Here is a 25269-nt window from a genome sequence, read left to right as displayed (position 1 = left end):
AAAAGGCACTGTATAAGGGGATGCTTCATATTATCTTAGGAAGGTTTTTTTTTTTTATGTTTAGGAGTAGTTCTTCTAGGGTTTTAGCATAACCAACATTGTAACTATATTACATGAAGAAATAGAACAATTTTTCAGACTTGTACTAAGACTATGTAATTTTGGATCAACAAAAGCCAATCATTTTACTTGTTCAAGACTGCAATATTTTGTAGAATAGTGAATGATGGACCCTATTTTGTGATGAGATTGTTTTCTCCTAAACTTGTAGAATGATGAAACTCTTGATTTCCATTCTCTCCTTCCCCTTCCTATACATGTTTGATCACTTTGGTTAAATCCCCTTTACACACTCTTTGTTTCAAATTCTTAAATAACTTACTTTAATTCATATCCTTCTAGTATATTTATATCTTTTAATGCATTTCTAGATCTTTCGATTTGGGCTTTCCTTATTAATCCCCAAATATTTTTAAAGACCTCTTGACTCTTCTTATGTTCTTACTTGCTAGCTTTTAACCCATTTTGTGTTAAACATCTTTGCATGTGGTTTCTTTTTTGTTTTTGTTGTCATTGAGCATTCACAAACATATTAAGAAAAACTCCTACAGTAGAATGAAATACACTTGTATTTGATCTGATTAATCCACTTTAAAAACATTAAACATACCTGCAATAGTACCTATAGAAGAAGTGTAGTTGTAGTCCATCATCATAAGCCCAAGTTGAGTTTCATTAAGAAAAGTTTTATCATTATTCACATCTTCCACATCCAATTCAATGGCCTTCCTAGTCACTCTTCCAGTAGTAGTGTTATAAGAAACAATAGTACCCATGTTCAGGGTTGCAGGTTTAACTCCATTTTGTGCAAAGCAGAGGGAGAGAAATACCAAAACGGGTGAACCACCCAACAACAAAAATGACAATAAACTAAGAATTATAGAGAGAGAACGTTTACATTTATCCATTTCTGTCAATCCAAAATCTATGATTTTTTTCGTTTAATCTATGGACATCAAAAAGCCAATTCAATTCATGCTTTGAAGTAATGAGGTTCCCCACCATAATATTTACCATACTTAAACATTTAAAATTTGTCCTTGAAGTTGTACAATTAGTATTCCAAATCAATTAATTCATCTTGACTTACAATGTTACATGTTCTATATTTAAATTACGTAGAATCATGTGAAATCCATGTAAAATATAATTTCACCATGATTGGTACCCAACAATTAATAAATATTGAAATCAATGAGAGGAACATATTGGAAATGGTGATCATTTACACATATATACTTAGTTTAGTACATCAGACTACATGTTCAAGGAAAAAAACTATGAATGGCATGAGATTATTACAAGAGAAAGCTTAAGTCCTACTTAAGAAGAATTAGCCTTGTTTTCAAAGACTTTCCAAATAAGTTTGGCATCAAAATTTGTTGTGGTGTTAACTGTTACTTCGAAGTGCAGAATCTCAATTTGATGAAATTCTCACCAAGAAAAAGACGACTGAAATCAGGCTTGTTTAAAACAGCACCCACATCAGCCTTAGCCCCAATAAGAGTAATTACATTTTCTCTCAAATCAGTACATTAAGCTACTCGTGACCTCTCGAAATTGCTTTGCATATTATAATTGATCCATCGTCCTTGAGTTTGTTATCTCCTCCATAAACGTTTGTCAGGAAGTCTTTTACAGCAAGGCATGCTGCCAAAAGTTGGACCTGCTTTTGGAGTGATATTATTGTTGGAAGTGGAGACACTCTGAGAGGGGGGGGTGAATCAGAGTGTAATAATTTTAACAAGAACTTCTTATAAACTTGAATATTTTGATTCACAATAAGCACAGATGACTGAAAGTTGAAAAGACTGAACAAATGAGACTTAACACCTTGATATAGTACTTTTAACAAAGCATGAATTATACAATAGAACCAACTGAAAAACTTGATTCATGCTTTTCAGAAAAATAAAATGTTATTGAATCTTTTACAAAAACATGAAACATCTAAACGAGTATTTCAAAGGTTGCATCACATAAATTCAAGAAAACAGAGTATGAAATGAAAAGAGCTAAAGATATGACGTATCAGAGCATAAACCAATAAGACAAACTGAGACAAGACAATGCACATAACACCATAGTTTTCATGAGTGGAAAACCCTCCTGGGGTAGAAAAACCACTCGGTAAGATCCCTTATATTATTTCAAAGAGCACCAAATCAGTACACTAGATTTAGAAACCGCAAGGCCTCAAGGAGCACCAACCCCTCTTTCTTATCCAATAAAAAACATTCCAACTCAAGCTACAGCCACTGGTAATTTTATGAATGCACTTAATTCTGCAGTCACAAAACCATTAGTGATTGGAGCGAGTATATTTTACCAGTCTGTACAAATGATTCTCTCTAAAAGATTTTTGCAACAATATTCTTCAAGGCTTTGAATCATAGATATAAAATGATAACATTCTTTTAAAGGAATTAAACACTATCAGAGAGAAAAACTCAATCTCTGAACAAAATAATTTCAACCATTATAGCCTCATGTACTCTGCAACAAAACAGAGTAATACTCTCAAACCCTCAACTATCTAAGATCTCTGATAGGCTTTTGTTATACACAACACTTTCTTTTTTTTAACAAATTCTTTGTCTTTCCCCTTATTCACACTCCTCACTCTCATTTCAGTATAAACTGTTTTGTATTTAAACTGTTTTCTTCCCCAAACTCAAAAACGTCTTCAAGAATAACCCTCGTATAGGGTTACCAAAAACCTTACGGGAATTTGCAAACTAAAAACACATAACCGATTAACTGTGCAACGGAAAGAGAAGATGAGAGATAAACTAAGGATGCTTGATTTCCCAAATTTGAAAACTAAAAAAAAAATAAAGCAAAGTCTGTTTCCTTGTTTCCATTTTTCATAACTGAAAAACCTGATTCGAAATATCTGAATCTTTTTAAACATATGAACAAGAATAATACCTATAATATGCAACCTCATTGATAACTGAAAAGAAACTAACCAGAAATCCATTAAGCTCACTGTTAAGTCCACTCTTGCATCATTCTTTTCAACCAAACAAACTAACTCGAGCTCCTTAGCTACAGCGGCGGCTGCATCTCTCATGGCATCTAAGGTTTGAGATGGACTTCAAAATTGTTCAAAAACAAAATGAAACACAAAAATGATGCTTCCAAAAAACTTTTAATCTGTCGGTCACAAAGAGTATTCCAAAGTATATGCTGTTAGTCCGTAGACAAATTAAATATAATAGTAACCAAAGATTTCGTTCAATAAATGCCAAGTCAGTGTTATTCACTGTATCCGTGTCACCAGCCTGGCCTAAGAGAAAGGCATTTTTTAAAAATATAACATGTCAGCTTAACTCAATGTAGCCGTGTCACCAGCCTGGCCCGAGAGAAAGGCTTTTTAAGAATACAACCACATGTTTAAAACACTTGCCGCAAAAATATGAAACTTAAGCAACACAACTTCCCCCTTTTAATTTTCTTGTCATCGAGGACAAAAGTATCAAAGAGCAGCAAACTCCCCCTTTGTCCTTGATGGCAAAAAAAATTAAAAAAGAAAAAAAAACTCAAACCATCGTTGCCATGAAATATGTTGTCAACTGAAAGGACCAAAATCAATGTAAGGAATTCCACTATCAACAAATACAACATATACAATCAACACTGAACCTTGTCATATGCAAACCTGTAAGAAAAACAACATCCTCTGAACCTGTAATATTCAATTCTGTAAAAAGAATGAATACTATCAGAATAATGAACTCCCAATCTGATCTGTATCAAACAAAAATAAAAATGCCAGTGCCACTGTAATAAAATACCAATGCCTAAAATGCCAATGTCACTGTAATATCACTGTAATACCAATGTCACTGTAATATCAAAATGAAATGCCAAAAATGCCAATGCCACTGTAATATCACTGTAATATCAACTGAAACCACTGTAATATCACTGTAATATCAATTGAGATACCACTGTAATATCACTGTAATATCAACTGAGATACCAAAAATGTCAATGCCAATGAAATGCCAAGTCTGAAATGCCAAAAAGAAATACCAATATCACTGTGAAATGCCAATATGAAATACCAATGTCACTGTTCACTGTGAAATGCCAATATGAAATACCAATGTCACTATTCACTGTGAAATGCCAATATGAAATACCAATGTCACTGTTCACTGTGAAATGCCAATATGAAATACCAATTTCTCCCCCTTTTTTTTTCTTTTTTTTTCGTTTAAAAAACACAAGGACAAAAAGAAAGTAAATCAATAGAGCAACACTCCCCCTCAAATCATGCATTAGGTGGAGACAAGAGCAGATTGAGAAAGCACTCCCAATCTATCCCTTAACCGTTCAAAGACTTCTTTAGACAAAGCTTTTGTAAAAATATCCACTACTTGTGCCTGAGAAGGTACATATAAAACTTGAAATTCATTAGCCAACACTTGTTCTCGTAGAAATAGCAATTTAATAGCAACATGTTTAGTGCGAGAGTGCATCACAGGATTCTTTGAAAGACTGATGGCACTAGTATTATCATAGAAGATGGAGATGGGTTTGTCAACTATAATACCCATATCAGCAAGTTGATGAGACATCCAGATTAATTGCGTACAACAAGTTGTTGCTGCAATATATTTAGATTCTGTTGTTGATAAAGTGACACATTCTTGCTTTTTGTTGTGCCAGGCAACAAGGCGATCTCCTAAGAAGAAAGCTGCACCACTGGTGCTTTTTCTATCATCTATATAGCCAACCCAGTCAGCATCCGTAAAACCAACAAGAGTAAAATCATTATTTCGTGAATACCACAAGCCAAAGTCTAAAGTACCTTGAATATACTTGAATATCCTTTTTATAGCAATCAAATGAGATTGTTTGGGGGCAGACTGAAAACGTGAAACCAAGCAAACTGCATGCATCAAATCAGGCCTAGATGCAGTTAAATACAATAGGCTGCCAACCATTGATCTATACTCAGATTGGTTTACCTCAGGTGAGTCATCTGACTTGGTCAAATTAGAACCAGTCTCCATTGGAGTGCTAACAGGTTTGCAATCTGTCATATTGAACTTTTTAAGCATCTCTTTTGCATATTTGGTTTGTGAGAGAAAAATGCCTTGTTCAAGCTGCATTACTTGAAACCCAAGAAAGAAGGTTAATTCACCTAACATGGACATTTCAAATTCAGATTCCATGAGTTTTGAAAACTTTTTGGATACGGCATCATTATGACAGCCAAATATAATATCATCCACATAAACTTCAACAACTAAAGTATCATTACCTTCAATTTTGACATACAGGTTACTGTCAACACCACCTCTAGTATATCCATTTGTTGTAAGATGGGCATCTAACCTGGAGTACCAAGCTCTTGGAGCTTGTTTAAGGCCATAAAGAGCCTTTTTCAACTTGTATACATAATCAGGTTTATCTGCAGAGACAAACCCTTCTGGTTGTTCCATATATACCTCTTCATCAAGATAACCATTAAGGAATGCTATTTTAACATCCATTTGATACACTTTAAAGTTCTTATAACATGAATATGCCAGAAATATTCATATTGACTCTAGCCTAGCAACAGGTGCAAATGTTTCACCAAAATCTACACCTTCTTGCTGTGCATAGCCTTTACACACAAAGCGTGCTTTATTCCTAACAACTTTACCAGATTCATCAAGTTTATTTCTAAAAATCCATTTACCCCCTATAACATTTTTATCATCTGGTCTAGGCACAAGTTCCCAGGTTTTATTCTTTTCTATTTGACTGATTTCATCTTGCATAGCATGCAGCCAACAATCATCAACAAGAGCTTCAGAAACAAACTTAGGTTCAGAATCAGTTACCAGACAGTAATGCTCAGCCATTTGAGCTTGTTCACCAGTTTTTGCTCTTCTTCTAGTCAAGATTCCAGCATCCATTTCACCAATAATCTGACTTTGAGGATGTCTTTTAGTAATGATTCTAGAGGGTGTATGTAAAGGAATTTCAGTTTTAGGACTTGGTGGAGGACTCTTTTCATTTGAAATTTCTGCTTCAGCGGAATTAGGAACTTGTTCCAGTCTTATTGAAATATCCTCTTCAACATCCTGCATACCATCACTTAGAAGAAATTGCTCATCGAATCTTACATTAATAGTTTCAACAATCTTGTTCAATCTATTATTGAAACATCTATAAGCTTTGCTATGAGTAGAGTATCCAAGAAAGATACCCTCATCAGTCTTAGCATCAAAACTACCTAGATTTTCTTCATCTCTTTTTATATAACATTTGCAACCAAAAATTTTGAAGTATTTAATTGATGCAGCTTTACCATACCAAAGTTCATAAGGAGTAAAAGTGGATTTTACCTTGATTTGCACATGATTCAAAATGTAAACTACTGTGTGAACAGCTTCTTTCCAATATTTGTCAGGCAGATTTGCTTCATTCAGCATTGTGTGAGCCATCTCTTTAACTGTTCTATTTTTTCTTTCAACCACCCCGTTCTGTTGAGGTGTTCGGGTAGCAGCATATTGTCTTTTAATGCCATGTTTCTCACAATAATCTATAAACTCTTGTGATGTAAACTCACCACCTTTGTCTGATCTTAAACATTTGAGCTTTAAATCAGTTTCACATTCAACCATTTTCCTGAAAATTTTAAATCTGACAAATGCTTCAGATTTATGTTTGAGAAAAGTAACCCATATCATTCTTGTATAATCATCCACAAAAAGCATGAAGTATTTTTCACCGTTGATGGATTCTGTCCTGGTTGGACCACATAGATCTGTGTGAACAAGTTGTAACGGTCTAGTAGAAGAGTGTTCTTTAGATTTAAAAGTTGTTTTTGTTTGTTTACCTTTAAGACACTCTTTGCACACAGAGTTTTCTAGTTTACTCAAGATAGGTAAGCCTCTAACATTCTGATTCTTGCTGATTCGAACCAGATTATCAAAGTTCACATGTCCCAAACATTTGTGCCACAACCAATTTTCCTCAACTTGACCCATAAGACACATGCCTTCATTGATTTCATAGTTTGTGGAGTCAAGCAGGTTGTAAACATTGCCAATTGTTCTCAACCCAGCAGCTACAATTTTGCCAGACTTAGTTTTTATAGTACAACCATGAGAAGTGAAGGACACATTATAACCACTATCACAAATCTGACTAACACTAAGTAGGTTGTGTTTCAATCCTTCAACAAAATACACATCATGTATTGGAGTATCATCATTCAGTAATAATGTACCCTTACCTCTGACGAAAGCTCCTGAATTATCACCAAATCTTACAAAACCTCCATCAAAATCTTCAAAATGAATAAATCTATTTTTGTCTCCTATCATATGATGTGAACAGCCACTGTCCAACACCCACAGTGACTTCTTACTTGAAAAGAATGCAGATTGCACTATCATAGACTATTCAATACTAGGGACAAACTTTGGTTTCCATACCTTATGAATATTTGCCTTTGATTTGCATTGAGAAGAAGTATGTCCAAAGGTGTTACACTTAATGCACTTCACGATGTTTGGAAAGCCATAGGTTTGATTGTATCCAATCATAGAAGTTCTATGTTGTAAAAATCTGCAAGTGTTAACCTTATGGCCAAACTTGTTGCAGTAAAAACAGTAACCATGAAAGAATCCAAACCTAAAAGGTGTCATTCTATTATAAGCCTGAAATTGGTTTCTATTTGTAGGTTTAGTAATCTGTTTTGCTGATTTAGCACTCTCAAAGCCTACACCTGTCATATTCTTGCATAGTTTTTGTTTGTTTAAAATTTCATTTAAATGCAAGGTGCTTTCATACTGCTCAATCTGCTTATGCAAGGAATTAGTTTGGTGTTCCAAAGTATTAACTTTCAATTCACTATCAGCAAGTAAAACTTTTAAATATTCAACTGTTTGCTTTGAATCTTTCAATTCAATTTGCAAAATTTGAATTTCACTTTCATGAGAAACTACAAGCTTCTTTAGTCTTTTGATTTCTTTAAGAGCACAAAGCAATTCTCCTTCAAGATCAATTTCACCTTGTTCTAAGTCATCAGATTTATCTTCTGATATGTTCATTATATCTTTCTTTGAGGAAGTTTCTATTTCAGCCATAAACAAAGTTTCATCACCTTCACAAGGTGAGTCATCTGAGTCATTTCAGAATCTTCTTTTATAAAAAGACTCTTCTTTTTCTGAAATGGATTGAATTTCTTTTTAGGGTTCCATTTTTTCTTTCTAAAAACTTTTTCTGATTTTTCTTCTTCACTATTTTGATCACTCGGGGGACATTTAACAGCAAAGTGTCTGGCTTTACCGCAATTAAAGCATTTGAAGGGTAGTTTTCCCTTATATTTCTTTTTTAACTTTCTTACTAGCAGGGCTTCTATAGCATCTAAAAGTTTAGACTCACTATCTGGTTCCTCTTTGTTTTCTACTTTAAAAGCAGTTTCTTTAGAATTAGAGGAATTACTACCAATTCTCATTTCATAAGCTGTAAGTATGCTTTGAAGGCTGTTAAGAGACATAGTAGAAAAACTTTTCTTTTCTTCTAAAGTGGACACCTTAGTTTCATATTTAGGAAGTAATGTTCTAATAACTTTTCTGACAACATCTTTTTCATCAACATTTTCACCAAGACCCCTTCTTGAATTCACAACTTCATCAATTCTAAGAAAATAATTTGCAATAGTCTCATCTTCTTTCATTCTCAATGACTCAAACTGATTCTTGAGTGTGAGAATTTTAGATTCCTTGACCTTTGCATCACCTTGATAAATGGTTTCTAGCTTACTCCATATTTCATTAGCAGATGCACAATGCATAACTTTAACAAACACATCTTTGGTGAGACCACATAACAGAGCATGTTTAGCTCTAGCATTTAACTCATATTGAGTTTTAGCATCAGGATCTGAAGGAATAGAAGTAGGAACAACATATTTTGTAGTAACAATGTTCCACACATTTACATCAACAGAGATCAAGTATGTTTCCATTCTGATCTTCCAGAACACATAATCTGTGCCATCAAAAAGAGGAGCTCTTGATAAAGATGCACCTTCTTGAGAATGAGCCATTAAAAAATACTTCCAAATGACCAGGAACAATCCCTAGGACAGACCTATATGAGGGACCCTATGCTCTGATACCACTTGTTGGAAGTGGAGACACTCTAAGACGGGGGGGGGGGGGGGGGGGTGAATCAGAGTGTAATAATTTTAACAAGAACTTCTTATAAACTTGACAATTTTGATTCACAATAAGCACAGATGACTAAAAGTTGAAAAGATTGAACAAATGAGACTTAACACCTTGATATAATACTTTTAACAAAGCATGAATTATACAATAGAACCAACTGAAAAACTTGATTCATGCTTTTCAGAAAAATAAAATGTTATTGAATCTTTTACAAAAACATGAAACATCTAAACGAGTATTTCAAAGGTTGCATCACATAAATTCAAGAAAACAGAGTATGAAATGAAAAGAGCTAAAGATATGACGTATCAGAGCATAAACCAGTAAGACAAACTGAGACAAGACAATGCACATAACACCATAGTTTTCATGAGTGGAAAACCCTCCTAGGGTAGAAAAACCACTCGGTAAGATCCCTTATATTATTTCAAAGAGCACCAACTCAGTACACTAGATTTAGAAACCACAAGGCCTCAAGGAGCACCAACCCCTCTTTCGTATCCAATAAAAAACATTCCAACTCAAGCTACAGCCACTGATAATTTTATGAATGCACTTAATTCTGCAGTCACAAAACCATCAGTGATTGCAGCAAGTATATTTTACCAGTCTGTACAAATGATTCTCTCTAAAAGATTTTTGCAACAATATTCTTCAAGGCTTTGAATCATAGATATAAAATAATAACATTCTTTTAAAGGAATTAAACACTATCAGAGAGAAAAACTCAATCTCTGAACAAAATAATTTCAACCATTATAGCCTCATGTACTTTCTTTTTTTTAACAAATTCTTTGTCTTTCCCCTTATTCACACTCCTCACTCTCATTTCAGTATAAACTGTTCTGTATTTAAACTGTTTTCTTCCCCAAACTCAAAAACGTCTTCAAGAATAACCCTCGTATAGGGTTACCAAAAACCTTACGGGAATTTGCAAACTGAAAACACATAACCGATTAACTGTGCAATGGAAAGAGAAGCTGAGAGATAAACTAAGGATGCTTGATTTCCCAAATTTGAAAACTAAAAATAAAATAAAGCAAAGTCTGTTTCCTTATTTCCATTTTTCATAACTGAAAAACTTGATTCGAAATATCTGAATCTTTTTAAACATATGAACAAGAATAATACCTGTAATACGCAACCTCATTGATAACTGAAAAGAAACTAACCAGAAATCCATTAAGCTCACTGTTAAGTCCACTCTTGCATCATTCTTTTCAACCAAACAAACTAACTCGAGCTCCTTAGCTACAGCGGCGGCTGCATCTCTCATGGCGTCTAGGGTTTGAGACGGACTTCAAACTTGTTCAAAAACAAAATGAAACACAAAAACGATGCTTCCAAAAAACTTTTAATCTGTCGGTCACAAAGAGTATTCCGAAGTATATGCTGTTAGTCCGTAGACAAATTAAATATAATAGTAACCAAAGATGCCGTTCAATAAATGCCAGTTCAATAAATGCCAAGTCAGTGTTATTCACTGTATCTGTGTCACCAACCTGGCCTGAGAGAAAGGCGTTTTTTAAAAATATAACACGTCAGCTTAACTCAATGTAGCCGTGTCACCAGCCTGGCCCGAGAGAAAGGCTTTTTAAGAATACAACCACATGTTTAAAACACTTGCCGCAAAAATATGAAACTTAAGCAACACAACTTCCCCCTTTTAATTTTCTTGTCATCGAGGACAAAAGTATCAAAGAGCAACAATTATTTTCTCCAATCATAAGAAGTCTTGGAAATGGAGCTCCCTCCTTGAGGCTATCGGCAATGGCAATTACATCTTCATCCTTAAGATTCATACGGCCAAAGTAAACTTCCGTTAGACCTAGATGTCCAGAGATGATTTGCCTCGGAAGAACCCCACCTTTTGTCCCAAACATGTTATCTGCTGAATCGAGCATGTTCAACCTGCTTCCTTCGCTCAAAGCTCTTAATAAAGCTTCAGCACCTCGTGTACCTAATGTCACTTGAGGAGAATTTGAAATCCTCGAGAGTATTGCATTTCTTAACAAGCACTGAAAGTGTCTTCGCTGCATCATCTCCTGATTCGTCGTCATGGAAATGCAAACTCTTAATCCTTTCAACAGATGGAAGAAGCACGCAAATGGCTCTAGCAACTTGTACGGAAAAATAGAACTATCTGAATTTCAATTCTTCTAGCATTTTCTGAGATTTGTGGTTTTCGGCTGAAGGTTCATCAAGAAATTCTCGTTTTTGTTTCTCTTACAAATATTTTTTTGGATATTTTTCTTACCAATGCTATTTTTCGGGTACCATTATAGCATTAGCTGAAGAAGAATGGAAGGGTCGATTTGTATAGTGTGGGTGTGATAAAGTTATAAAGAAATAAATGAGACATTAATGCCAGAATTCAAGGGAAGGGTTCCGAGTAAGATCTGCATTGGGAGTGTTCAAAGAGAGAGAGAAGAAAGAGTAGTATGGAAAAGGCAACGCTGGGAGGTGCCAGTATTTCTTGTTACGCAGAATTAAAACCAAATAACCATTTTCAGTTTAAATTACATGGTTGGGAGGATGCATTGAGGACAGGGGAATACAATGCGTCAAGAAAAAAATAAGTGTAAATCCCAATTCGTATGATTCGAAATCGTCAATTTGGGTTCAGAAGAAAGTAAGAAACCACATATATCACAAATGCGTTGTGAATTTGGAAGAGGAATTTGGGGTAAGATTTGGCAAATAACACTAGATTTACTTTAGATTGTAGAGAGAAGAATGTGTAATTGCTGGAACTGAGGACTAGGTGCAGCTGGGAAGTAGTTAGAATAAACAGAAACAATGTAAAGGTTACAAACTCGGCCCAAGGAGAAAATACTGGTGGGAAAAAGATTGAATGTGAGAAATAACATTGTAACGGATATTTGATTGAATGATATATAGTTGTGTTATTTTAATTGAAATTGTATATCGGTGTGTTGTAATTGGGATTCATGGGCTTATTCCTATAATCAGTTTTCTACATTACTATATATCTATATCTATATCTATATATTTATATATCAATCAGCTTTTTTCATTACTTATACGATCATGATTTTAAATGATACTTAGTATTAGTTTTCTATAGATAAGATGTTTCAAAAAATGTAAGCATTATCTTTTTTCTTCTTGATTTTCTCCTACAGCTATCTCATTGGACGATCAATCATAGATTTTGATCTGAAATATCAATGCAAACAAAATCACACATAGTAAAATCCAAAAGCAAAGCAACAATCATTATGAATTATAGAAATATAATCTATGCTACTATTCCTCTTTTATTGGATTGAGGTTCCACAAAATTTTAACAAATTAGAAAGTAGACATTTGATAGTTAAAGCTTTGACATATAAAATCAATAGTTGTGTACTTATTATTGGATTACTTGTTAGAAAGAATGGCTTTTGACAAGCTACACATACCACATATCCTTACAAACTGTAGAGTGTTATCACTTTTAGAAAACTCAAATTTGATTTTTTGAAAGTTTAGAATAAATTTTACAAGCATGAATGAGATTCTTTTATTACTTTGACAAAACAGTCTACAATTTTTTTTAGTAGCCTCTCCTCATCATTAAATATATAAAACAGCAAAACAAAATAAAACAAATATCACTTAAAAGGACATTGCTTACCATTATCTTTTGTCCACAAATTCGTTTTAGCTACTGGATAGGGAATTGACCATTTAGTTGAACCTCTTGAGCTAAGAGCTAAGGATTAAGGGAATACATTCCACCAAATTAGTGTGAGGAATATCCCAAACTCATCCCTTTTTCATGTGAGAATCTTGCACTCATCAAGGCTTGATTCCTATTGGACTCACTAAGAACCTTTCAACTTCACTATCAGACCAAGGTCCCATTGACATACATACCAATATTTTGAAAATTGAGAAAACACAAGAAGATGAGCTTGATAAGAATAAGATGGACCATGAGTATAAACTATTTATATTAATCAAATGTAATAAATTAACAATAGAATCAAACATATTTGTTTATGATTTTCACCATCTGAACTAAAACATAGATTTTAAAAAATATTTAGTGTTGCTTTAGGTTTTGATTCAAACTTTTAAAGTGTGACTATTTTTATCTATTCTAATTATAATAATATATGCATTCATAAGAAAACCCAATCACACAATAATATTAATAATGTTAAACTAACATAAAAAAAACTTATTGATTCTACCTTCTTAGATTAAAGAATACCAATCAATGCATTTGAATCTATGCATTTGCAAATATTTAAAACTAAGAGAGGTTATTGAATAAAAATATGGACATATTAACTATTGATCTAAGCCCATATTATATGGAGTAGTCAAAGGAAATAATAGTATCAAGTAAAACCCATAAGTTTCTAGGTTAAAGAATACCAATCAATACATCTGAACCAATAATTTAGTTGTTAATAGTAATCTTAAATTAAAGAATACTAATAAATAAAAGCATGGGCACTTTAACTAAATGAATATCAAAGATGTTGATCAATAGATTTTGACAGAAAATATTATTTTAGTTGATACTAGTAATTTCACATAATACCAGCTTTGGAGAAAAATAGTATCATTTGAGATGTATATTCACAAAACAAGTGAAAGAAAACACATACTAATCTCTTTCCTAAAATGTCTTCAACTTATGACCTAGAATAAAATCAAGTGAAGTAGGAAAAGAAAATACCAATATCAGGTAAGACCCATTAATACTTAAATTAAACAATATAAATCAATACATCTCAATCAATAAAATTTGTAAAAGAAAATAATTTCAAATTATATCAGTTTTGGAAAAACCATAATAGCATTTGATATGTATCTTCAAAAAACAATTGAAAGAAAACATACACTAGCCCCACCCATAAATATTGTCAACCTAAATCTTCATAAAACAATCAAAAGGAAGCATAGACCAGCAACTCATGACTTCAAATAGCATTAAGCCTAAGAGACCAGAAAAATATCAGTGTCAAATAAAACCCAAAATTATTAGATTGATATTACCCATAAATACATCTGAATATATGTATGTACATATGTGGGTGTACATAGAGGTGGTATTTTCTTATCTTAGGATTCTGTAGATGGCAATTGTCCTAGGTTTTGGTTTTTGTTTGGAAGGTTTGGTTTCTGTTTGGAGTATTTGAGTCTTTCTATGCAATTGTTGGGGCTTGCCTCTCAGTCTATTGGTGATTTGCACTGCTCTTGTTAAGATGTTGCTACTAATTTTCAAGGGAAAATCTTAGTTGTTTGCTTGCCTCATTTTTGGTTAAGAGATGGTTCTCATTTTGGAGTTTTAATCAGTCCTGTTGGAGTCTAGTGCTTTTAGGTTTCCATTGTGTCTATGTGGGTTTGAGCTATATTTCTTTTGATCTTTCTTTGTGTGGTTCATGGCTATGGATTGGGTTTGACTCTTTCTAAAACCTCTTTTTTTGTTGATAGTTCCTATTGTGGTGGTGGCATTCCTTATGGAGTGGGTGTTTGGCCATGTGAGAGGGGTTGAAAGTGACTTTGTGAAGGCTTCTCTTCTCTTTGCCTGCTTAGAGGTGGGGTTAGATAATGTGAAACACTTCTTCTTGGTGGTTTCCTCCTCTATTGTTCCTATTGAGGTAGGATCCTCTTTTGTTGAGGTGGAGAGAAGTTTTGCAGAAGTGGGTTGGAGTTGAGTTGCCAATTGGAGGCCTTTGTTTATTATTGCACCTGGTTCTTTCATGATTAGCTTATGTTTGTATGGTTGTGGGTTGGCTGATAGTTACTTGAGTGACATTTACTTGAGTGACATTTTGTTGCATCTTTGTTCTATGTAGTGGGTTTTAGATTCTTGTAAATTCCAAGGGTTCTAGGTCTCTTCAAAAAATATTGTACAGGGTTTGAAAACCTATTTTTCTCTTAATAAAAAATGATTCCAACATAAAAGATGAGCCTAGTTGATAATAATAATTTTAAATTATATTAATTTTGGAAACAAATAGTATTGTTTGAAATGTATCTTCACAAAACAAATACATAAAATCATAGTGCACTTGATACTAGTAATTATAAATTATATCAGCATTGAAAAGAAAAAGTAGCATTTGAGACGTATCTTCACAAAACAATTGAAAGAAAACATATCTCTGTCTTTCTTTAAAAATGTTGTCAACTAATGGCATACAAGAGCATAAGTCCAATAGAAAATGCAAATACTAACACCAAATAAAGCCCATAAATTCTTAGATTATAGAATACCAATCAATACATCTGAGTCAAATACCAATATCAACAAAAAATATTAGAGCAATTGAAAGAATTATCTAGCATTTGACATGCATATTCAAGAAACATTTGAAAGAAAACATACAATAGTCTCTGTCCTAAAATATTGTCAATTTATGACCTAAAACAATATTATGTCCAACAGGAAAATACCACTTTGAAATAAAACCCAACATTATTAAAGTAAAGAATACCCATCAATAGAAACATGGACATATTAACTAAACTAATATCAAAAGTACTAACCACACAAATTAATTGAAAGAAAACATACGGGAAAGACATACACTCGTCCCTTTCTTAAAATATTGTAAAATTATAACCTAAAACAACATTAATTCTAGCACAATAGTAAAATACTAATATCAAATAAACCTTATAAGTTTCTAGATTAAAGAATACCAATCAATAGATCTGAATCAATAATAGTTTTGACAAAACCCCAAGTAGCATTTGATGTATGTATAGAAAACAACTGAAAGAAAACATCAGCTAGTCCCTTTCCTAAAATATTGTGAACTTAAAACTAAAACAACATCAAGTCCAATAGAAGAGGAAAATACTAATACCAAGTCCAACAGAGCGGGAAAATACCAATACCAAGTCCAATAGAACATGAAAATACTAATACCAAATAAAACCCAACATTCTTAAATTAAAGAATAACAATCATTATGTCTGAATATATGTCTATACCATTATTAAAAACTAAAAGAAATTAATCAATTAAGACATAAACACATTAACTAAATTAATATCAAAAATATTAATCAATAATATTTTTTGATAGAAAATATCAGAACAATTGATATTTAATAATTTCAAATTATATCAAAAAAAGAAATGAAAAGTAGCCAAACCCTAATCAGCTTATCAACAAAAGCAGGTTAAGTCCAGCACACCAAGAAAATAGCAGTATCAAATAAAACCCATAACTTCTTGAAGGACAGAAACTCATTATAAAGTTACTTGACAACAAATCGTAAGTACCATGTTTTCAACCTTCACGCCTGACTTCTTCCTGAACTTCAGGCCAGCCTTCTTCCTCAAACGCCCATTGATTTTCATGCCTGATTTCTTCTTCCTCTTCAGGAGTCAAGTCATTTTGTATGTTAAATATCTCTCTGACCTCTTCTGGGCTTTTATCCTTAATCCTGTCTGCTACAGTTTGGCATATTAAGTCTTGAAGATTGTGTATAACCAGGTACTGGGTGGCCATGATGAGATTAAAAAGGGTTGCTTGATCAAGGTCCTTCGCGAACTCCTGATCCCACATCCTCACATCCTTCTCCGAGATGGTGTTGGCGGCATTAACATGATATGCGCAGTACTCGACCACCTTCGCCATTATTTCACTGGAAATGTTGTGCAAAGGCACGGTGCCGTCCGTGCCGGTGTCACTCAGAGCGTTCTTTAACATCTGCGACTGCATGGCTACGGCATAGTCTACCTCAAAAATAATGTCATCCGAACTCTTCAATCTCACCTTACATTCCTTCGCCATGGCTGCAGTGGGATCCTCCGCGATGCCTGTCTCAAAGGGTATGTTACAGAAGGGATTGGCAAAAAAACGTTGGGGAAACTCGCTATGTAATTTGGTATAGATAAGGGATATTTTTGTTTATGCTGTTGGGGGAAACTCGCTATGTAATTTTGTATATATAGGGTATTTTTGGTTTATGCAGTTTAGGGATTAGTTTTTTCATTTGGGAGGTGGTTGTTAAGTTTTAGGTTTTAATTTTTATTATTTGATATTGGTGAAGTTTAGAGGTGTAATTATGGCTAATAAGAGGTGAGGTGTAATAGTGTGGTTTATCTTGTCTTGCGAGGTGGTTTAGAAAAGCTAGGATATTAGTTAGAGGTGAGGTGTAATAGTGTGATTTATGTTGTCTTGGGAGGTGGTTAAGTTTTAGGATTTTTTTCATGTTCACCACTTATCCTTTCATTATGGATAGTAAGAGGTGAGGTGTAGGTGGTTAAGTTTTAGGGTTTTTTTCATGTTGACCAGGTGTAATTTCATGTTGACCAAGTGTAATAGCGTGCTTTATGTTGTTTTGGGAGGTGATTTTATGTTGACCACTTATCCTTTCATTATGGATAGTAAGAGGTGACGTGTAGGTGGTTAAGTTTTAGGGCTTTTTACATGTTGACCACTTATGCTTTCATTACGCATAGTATGAGGTGAGGTGTAATAGCCAGATTTATGCTGTCTTGGGAGGTGGTTAAGTTTTAGGGTTTTTTTATGTTGACCACTTATGCTTTCATTATGGATAGTAAGAGGTGAAGTGTAACAAAATGATTTATGTTGTCTTTGGAGGTGGTTATGTCTTAGGGTTTTTTTCATGTTGATCAGTTATGCTTTCATTACCCATCATGATTTATGTTGTCTTGGGAGGTGTTAAGTTTTAGGTGTTGACCATTTATGCTTTTATTATTTGATGTTAGTAAGCTTAGAAGTGTAATTAGATATAGTAAGAGGTGAGGTGTAATAGTATGATTTATGTTCTCTTGTGAATTAGTGTTCTTAGAAGGTGATTTTTAATTAGTAATATACTTTATAAATATATTGTTAACTAAGATTTTAATTTTATGTAATGTAGTTACTTTAAATTTTTATATGAATTTTATTTTTTGTATGGATCCAAACTTTATTTTGAGTGCATATGAATATAGTTTTATTTGTTATTCTTTTGGACATCCATTTTTTTATTTGATTTACTTAAGATTTATTTTATATTATTTTCTTTAGGTGAAAGTTCATTTAACTTTATTTTTTTCAAATATATAGATAGTATTTTAATTTTATTTTTGTTAACATACATACTTGTAAGGATTAGAATGAGCAGAGAAAAACGATAACAAAAATATAATAAAGCAATAAGAAGAGACAACACGCGATTTATCGTGGTTCGGCAAATTTGCCTACATCCACACTCAAAGCAGGGAATAACTTATATTAATCAATCTCAATACATGGGCTGCACACAGCCATTATATAAACATATCAGATACGAATTGAAGAGTCTGGAGAAGTCGAACAGTCATGTGTCCGTTGGGCTTCACATTCCCAACAATCTCCCCCGTGAAGGCCAACCGGTACAGCCATGCAGAACATCCCTGCTTCCAATTCAAATCACATTACATCCTGCCTGTAAGATTTTAATTTCGCAAACTCTTGTTCACGCACGCTTCAGACAAGCCGTCTCCAAACCAGATCCAAGTCATAAATCTGATCTCCTATTACTTTACCTGTTAATCGATTATGATCCCCTATGCTCCCCCGTAACTGATAATCAAGAAAAACAGGATGTCCAAAAATGAGCCCTTCCGCTTTATCATGACCTTGAGTCACCAACTTCAGGGAATCGCTGCAAGCATTCAGTAATGCCTTCAGACATTCCAGCCATATCATTGCCATGTGTTCCTCCCAACCACTGCCAAGTCGACGTAACTGCCAAGCCATGATCACCGCATCATCATTATTATCATCCGGCTTAGCCTTGACATATTGCCATTTTTGAGAATCATAATTGCATGGGTTTGAACTGACGACCTTTGAAACCACAGATAATCTTCCCTTCTCAAAACATTCTGCCACCATAGACTGCCATTTGGTGGCCGTTATAAAGTTTATTAAACGAATCTCCTCTGCAACTTTCAATTTCTCTGCAGGTTTGATGGCAGATTCACTATTCTTTTCTCTGAATCTCCATACTTCTGTATGTTGCGAAAAAACTAGGTTGATGCCAAAAACGATGTCGCTATCTGCATGGTCCCTTTCTAGTTGTTTGGGTTGATTCCTTAACTCCTTCCAAAACTCACGTTTATTATTGATGGGCTGAGAAACTCTATCGATACACCAGGACCTTTCATCGTAGCTATTATTCTCTGTGCTGACTGGGGTTCTGGTCCATTTGCCTATGTAATCAGACTCAACGGTGTGCATATCCTGTTCTAGAATATAGAACTCCACCACAGACAATTTACGCTGGGTCGAAATCGACAGAAAGGGACAAACCTTGGCCAATAGCCTATCTACCTCCAAATGCAAAACACCCACTTCAAGATTGCACTCCCTGGAGACTCGATCCCCTAACCGCCTTGCAGGAGCATCCTCACAGCCGACAATGTATTGAGGGATTTGTTTGGCCACTTGGGTGCCATCACAATTAGCAATGACAAACGGGTGCGCCTCCACTCCCAGCGCGGCCAAAGACACCTTCTCTTTAGTGTTTGATGGTAAATACGTCTGCAACGCACATACCTTATCACTTCCAAATCGAGCAGGTTCATGGTATCGATAGGTACCACGGTGAACCCAATCAAACAACTCTCCGTTTGCAGCTATTGAGCCATTCTGCCCATCCACATCGCTCACCAATTCCTCCTTGTTTCTCAAATCATTTACACATGTCAAGGCTGCATTGTTATTTTCACGTTGGCTTTTCCCAGAAATGAAATTATGCCGTAGGATGGTTGGATTATGTATTTCTTCTGTTGCAGGGCACGCACTCTGAAGGCCGCTGGTGTCGTGTACATCATCTTCTTCAGTTCCACGAACCCTGAGTATCTCTGCCCCGGTTCGAATCTCAGCTAATCCTAATTCTCCCACAGAGCTTCCATGAAATAACAAATTTCCACCTTGTTCATTTTTCACGGCAGTTACTTTGCTTCCTATTCCTCTTCCTTTTGTCTTGCCAAAAGCGTCGATTTTAATATACTCCTCACTGGACGACAGTGCCACTTCCAATTCTGACTGGGACTTTTCATCTTCTTGACTTCTGACCTTCCTTAACAGTGACTCTTCATCTCCTCTGTTCTGGTACGAGGCCCTTGCTACTCGTTGTGTAGCATCTGGATACCAATCACGTGATGCACATTGTGTAGCGACCTCCTCATTACTCCCCTCAGCGATGATGTAGTCTGCAGTCACCGAGCTGTTTTTCTTATTCCCCTCGCCCCCTTTGTCCTCCACAGGCACAAATTTTTCCAACCTGTCATAGGTGTTTGCGTACAAATCACACCTTGACTCTACCTTCTGCACTGGCTCCTCGGCCCTGTCTCGACAGTCTTCTTGCCAGAGGTCCACCTTGTTTTCCATTCTGGATGTTTTAGGAGCGACGGGAAGATTGTAAGGATAACCATACCCAATTTGTGCACTACCTGCAATCAACACATTCCACTCTTCCTCTACTTCTGCAATCTGCAACAATAAATCATCACTCTCTTTTTTGTTTTGAAAACCAATTTTCTCAGCCTTTTCGAAGTCTTCTAGACCCTGTGCAGCCTTGAGCCAAAGGCTCTCTCCCACCTTCGTGAGCTCTGTAATCCCTACGCTCCTAGGATCTTCAGTCTCTAGGCACCTCGAATCCTCTTGTGGATTCTTTCCACCAAAGAAAGGCTTTCCTATCAACAAGGCATGCATTTTTGTGAGGAAAGAATCCTCTCTCAAGAGCTTCCCATCACTTTCCTCTTGCTGAAATACGGTCTCTTCAGAAAAATCCCATTCTTTCTCAAACTTATCTTTTTCAATATTCATGATGCAGCACAAAACCATCAACTTTTGATCCAAACAAATCAGTTTGTCTGTGAGTAGGAGATTCTCTTCTTTCAACTTCATAAATTTTTCTTTTTCATAATCCTCCTCAGTCTTGGTCTCAACTTCCTCAATTTCATCCTCACTCGCTTCAGCGTCCTCCTCTTCAGCGTCCTCTTCTTCAATTGAATCAAGAAAATCTTCAAACGACGAGTACTTCAAACCCTCTTCTTCTTCAACCGAAGTCTCCTCCTTTTTCCAGCCATCCCACCAATGAACATGGCGTTTTGTTTTAACTTTTGCTTGCACAATTTTACTCTCCACCGAGTCTAAATTTGCAAGAAAATTTTCGATGACTGAATCGGTGTCTTCATCTTTTGGCTGCCTTTTAGCCTTCTCAAGAAACCAACAATTTCTTTTTACATGGCCTCGCTTCCCACAATACCAACAACTAATTTCTCTAACTTCAAACTTCTGCATCTTCTCGAGAATTTTCAATCCTTTATCTATCTACCTTTCCATCTCTGCTCAATCACTTCACCTAAGCTCTGATACCAATTGTAAGGATTAGAATGAGCAGAGAAAAATGATAACAAAAATATAATAAAGCAATAAGAAGAGACAACACGCGATTTATCGTGGTTCGGCAAATTTGCCTACATCCACACTCAAAGCAGAGAATAACTTATATTAATCAATCTCAATACATGGGCTGCACACAGCCATTATATAAACATATCAGATACGAATTGAAGAGTCTGGAGAAGTCGAACAGTCATGTGTCCGTTGGGCTTCACATTCCCAACAATACTCAATTATGTTTCACCTATTATCATCACGCCTCTCTCCAAAACTTGTCTTTTATGAATTTTTGGTAGCATAATTAGGCGGTTTAATATTTGACTTAATGTAACAATTTGATTCAATTTTTAAAATAACTTTTAAGATACTAACACTATTCAACTATTTTTTATTTTAATATAGTATGATAATAATTTCAATAAATAAATAGAATGTAGGTATCCTTGGTTTATTTAAAAATAGAATATGATACTCACTAGCACTATCCTTGATGCTCACCTTTCTAAACATGAGTCCTTAGAGATCAAAGAGCCTAATCAAGTCAATGCTATTTTTATGCTATGAAACTAAAAAGACCTCTTGAATATTTCTTAAGGGTTACAAAATATGTATGCGAAAGAAATGATATGGAAAGGCAACTAACACAAAACTATGGTCACAAAACACATCACACATGTAATGCAAGAATCAACAAACAAGATTTTAATGTTCTTCTCGCATTCATTCCTCCCCTCCTCATCTTAATAAAAATTATCATAGGAACCTAATCTTGTTGAGCAACTTCATGCAACCTTAGCTAAGATCCCCCTTTGGGACTTGAGTTAAGGAAGAAGATTAAATTGTGAGAGGAACAAAATAGAAATAAAACTCAATTAAAACCAAAACTAAAAGGAAACTAATCACGAGATAAGATATTTGAGCATGGAAATGTTTAAATCTAACAATGAAATCAAACATCTTTTCCTTAACATGTTGTTTATGATGTATCAAAGTAGTCAAATAAATTTGACCACCAATGCTATTTTGAAATTGTTGAATGAAAGAATTAGCCAATTTTCAAAAACAATCAATAGAATAAAGAGGTAAATATACAAAACCATTGTAGGATTTTTCACGAAGTTTCCTTGAAACAAATTAGGCATCAATCTATGATCATTTCAGAAGTCAATACGCATCTTTCAAAATGGTTTCACATGAGTCAAGGATCACCTTTTCTATTGTACACCTCTGATTGGGGAATTCCAATATCCTTATGGAGAACAATACAAACCACATCAAATGAAAGTGGACTTTTAACATCATATGTGGGAACATTGAACTTGGACGGGGTCATCGAAGTAATTTTTTTATTGTAAGAAGGACACAATTTAGGCAAGACTATTAATGGCTGGATCATTGGATAGGTGAGTATTGGAAATGCTGAATAATGAAGGATGTGGAATGGTACGAGAAATGGATGGATCATTGGAATATGAAAATGGGATGTGACGATAAGTAGGTATAGGACATATTTTTGAAATACATGGAATGTTCATGGAAGGTGGTATGATGGGGATTATTGCAAGACTAACATGTGTAGGATTGAAATTTTGTGTAGATGTAGCCATCATAGGAGAAGTATAATTAGGAACATTAGGAAATGATGATGGAACAAAAACAAGAATTGTAACATTATTAGGTGCAGTAAAAACTGATGAACCTTGGCACAACTTTTCATGGACATAAGATTATCATTCACCTAATTAGATGCACTATGAAACAAATTCACACCATGTTCATCATCTTGAACCATCCTTCCCAACCCTCCAATCAAGGGGATAGACTCATGACTATCTGAGTGTTCTTGACCCATCCAATGTTCAAGCTTTTCCAAATCATGAACAAAGGTTTCCTACTTGGGTAGGAGACACGTGTGTCATGGTGTCATCCTCATCAAGATAAGTATGAGAAGAATTATTGTCGGTAATGTTAGGTATTTCATGTGGAGGTATGAAGGTTTCACCTAAGTTCCCATTGAAAATAATAAATGACTAAGGATCTATACCTTTTAGGGAAGCCATAAGCCTATAACTTCTTCTCACAGGGATATTAGATGTAGTAATCAAGGTCATAATACTCATAGAGCAATAAAATGTCTAAAATATATTATTTTTTATCAAATTGATCATTTAAAAATTACATAGAAAGAAAAAAAATCCTAGAATGCGTAAAATGTAAAATAAACTAGATCAAGACATCCAAATTCAAAGTAAGAATGAAAGAAGTTGTTCTCACCAAAATGTAATTGTGGTAAAAAATATCCACTATATCAATGCATTGCATACAAATTAAATATAATTATAAAAATTAGAAGTGGGCATAAGACACTTTGGGTTCACCAAAATGTAATGTGGGAAATAGGGTTCACTAGCATAATGAATGCAAACTAGGAAACTAGGCCTATATTAGCTTTGATTATATTCAGATGGACAAAATCCACTAGCCTCAAGAGAAAAGTGGATGTAGTGGTCCTCCATTGTTGAGTTGAAATGTGAAATATAATTGTAAGGAAGAATGAATGAATCAAGAGCAAGTAAGCTAAAATGATACTTTTCTACTTGTGTAGGACAACAACAGACTCAAAACTCAATTCTAGAAAAGTATGCAGAATTAGGGAATATAAAGAACCTATAGTTCAAATTTGACAGAAAACTGTAGGGACTCAGTTGCTGAGCTCAACCCACACTCGACACGCAGTCACCCAACTCGACCGACTCCATTTAGTTTCAACTCTAATGAATTATAGACTATGGATCTCTATCCAATTATTTTGTAACTCTTTGTATAGCTCCATCACCTATTCCTACGCATTAAATAGAGAGGAAATTGTTGGGGAGAAAGGGGTTTTCCTAAGTCAACCCTAAGTTTAGGAATTAGCTTTGAAATTAAATTGAATTGGACTTGAAATTGAAAGTACGTTGTTAGGTAGTAGAGGCTACAACTAAATTGAAATTCTTATACCTTCATAGGCCTTCTTCATGTTGACATGCTCATGAATATTCTTGATGTTGACTTGTAGTTGACGTAGAAAGAGAAGATCATAGAGGCCATAAAAAATACATAAATATAACACAAACTCCTAGTCTTCAGTCCTTGATGCTTGATCCCTTGATCTTCAAATATAATTTAGGTAGAGATTCATCTTGTAGTTGATAGATGATAGACAACTCTCAAAATGATGGAAGAAGCCTTGCATATATACCTATCCCAAGCATTTTGAGGTAAAAAACATAGACTAGGCTAACAAGAGAAAAAATTTCTCACTAAATCAATCCAATCATTGTGCAATTTCAATTTGGGGCCAAACTAAGGGTAGTAGGTTGCCTTATGCACCATTCTCTCTCTAGAGCTAGAAATATACACTTAATTGAGTTGGCTCAAGAATAAAAGGCTTTAGAGTCCAGAAATGCAAAACAAAGGCATAGATAAGCATGAATTTGCATAATGGTGCAATTTTGTGGCACTACAAGTAGTATCTTTAGTACAATGTTAGGAACCACATTCTACAAGACCACATTGTTAGTTAAAATAAAAAATCTAGTAGTATTCTTAGTAGCTATTTCTACTTACTATCTAGGTAGTAGAAACAGGTTG

At 34.6% G+C, this 25269-nt stretch overlaps 1 protein-coding gene across 1 annotated transcript; it reads right to left on the bottom strand.

Annotated features, from left to right (window-relative positions):
- Nucleotides 1-16515: 16515 nt before the first annotated feature.
- On the bottom strand, nucleotides 16516-17022 carry LOC131039926 (SKP1-like protein 12). Its single transcript, XM_057972770.1, has one exon. It carries the CDS (start codon nucleotides 17020-17022, stop codon nucleotides 16516-16518), a length of 507 nt encoding a protein of 168 aa, XP_057828753.1.
- Nucleotides 17023-25269: the final 8247 nt, after the last annotated feature.

The sequence above is a fragment of the Cryptomeria japonica genome, chromosome 7 (genome assembly GCF_030272615.1).
Source record: "Cryptomeria japonica chromosome 7, Sugi_1.0, whole genome shotgun sequence".
Classification (NCBI taxonomy): Eukaryota; Viridiplantae; Streptophyta; class Pinopsida; order Cupressales; family Cupressaceae; genus Cryptomeria; species Cryptomeria japonica.
This window is presented reverse-complemented; position numbering and strand designations above follow the sequence as displayed.

Bases quoted from the DNA above. Each gene is read 5' to 3' on its own strand.
- LOC131039926 (XM_057972770.1), bottom strand. From the start codon at position 17,022: ATGGCGAAGGAATGTAAGGTGAGATTGAAGAGTTCGGATGACATTATT.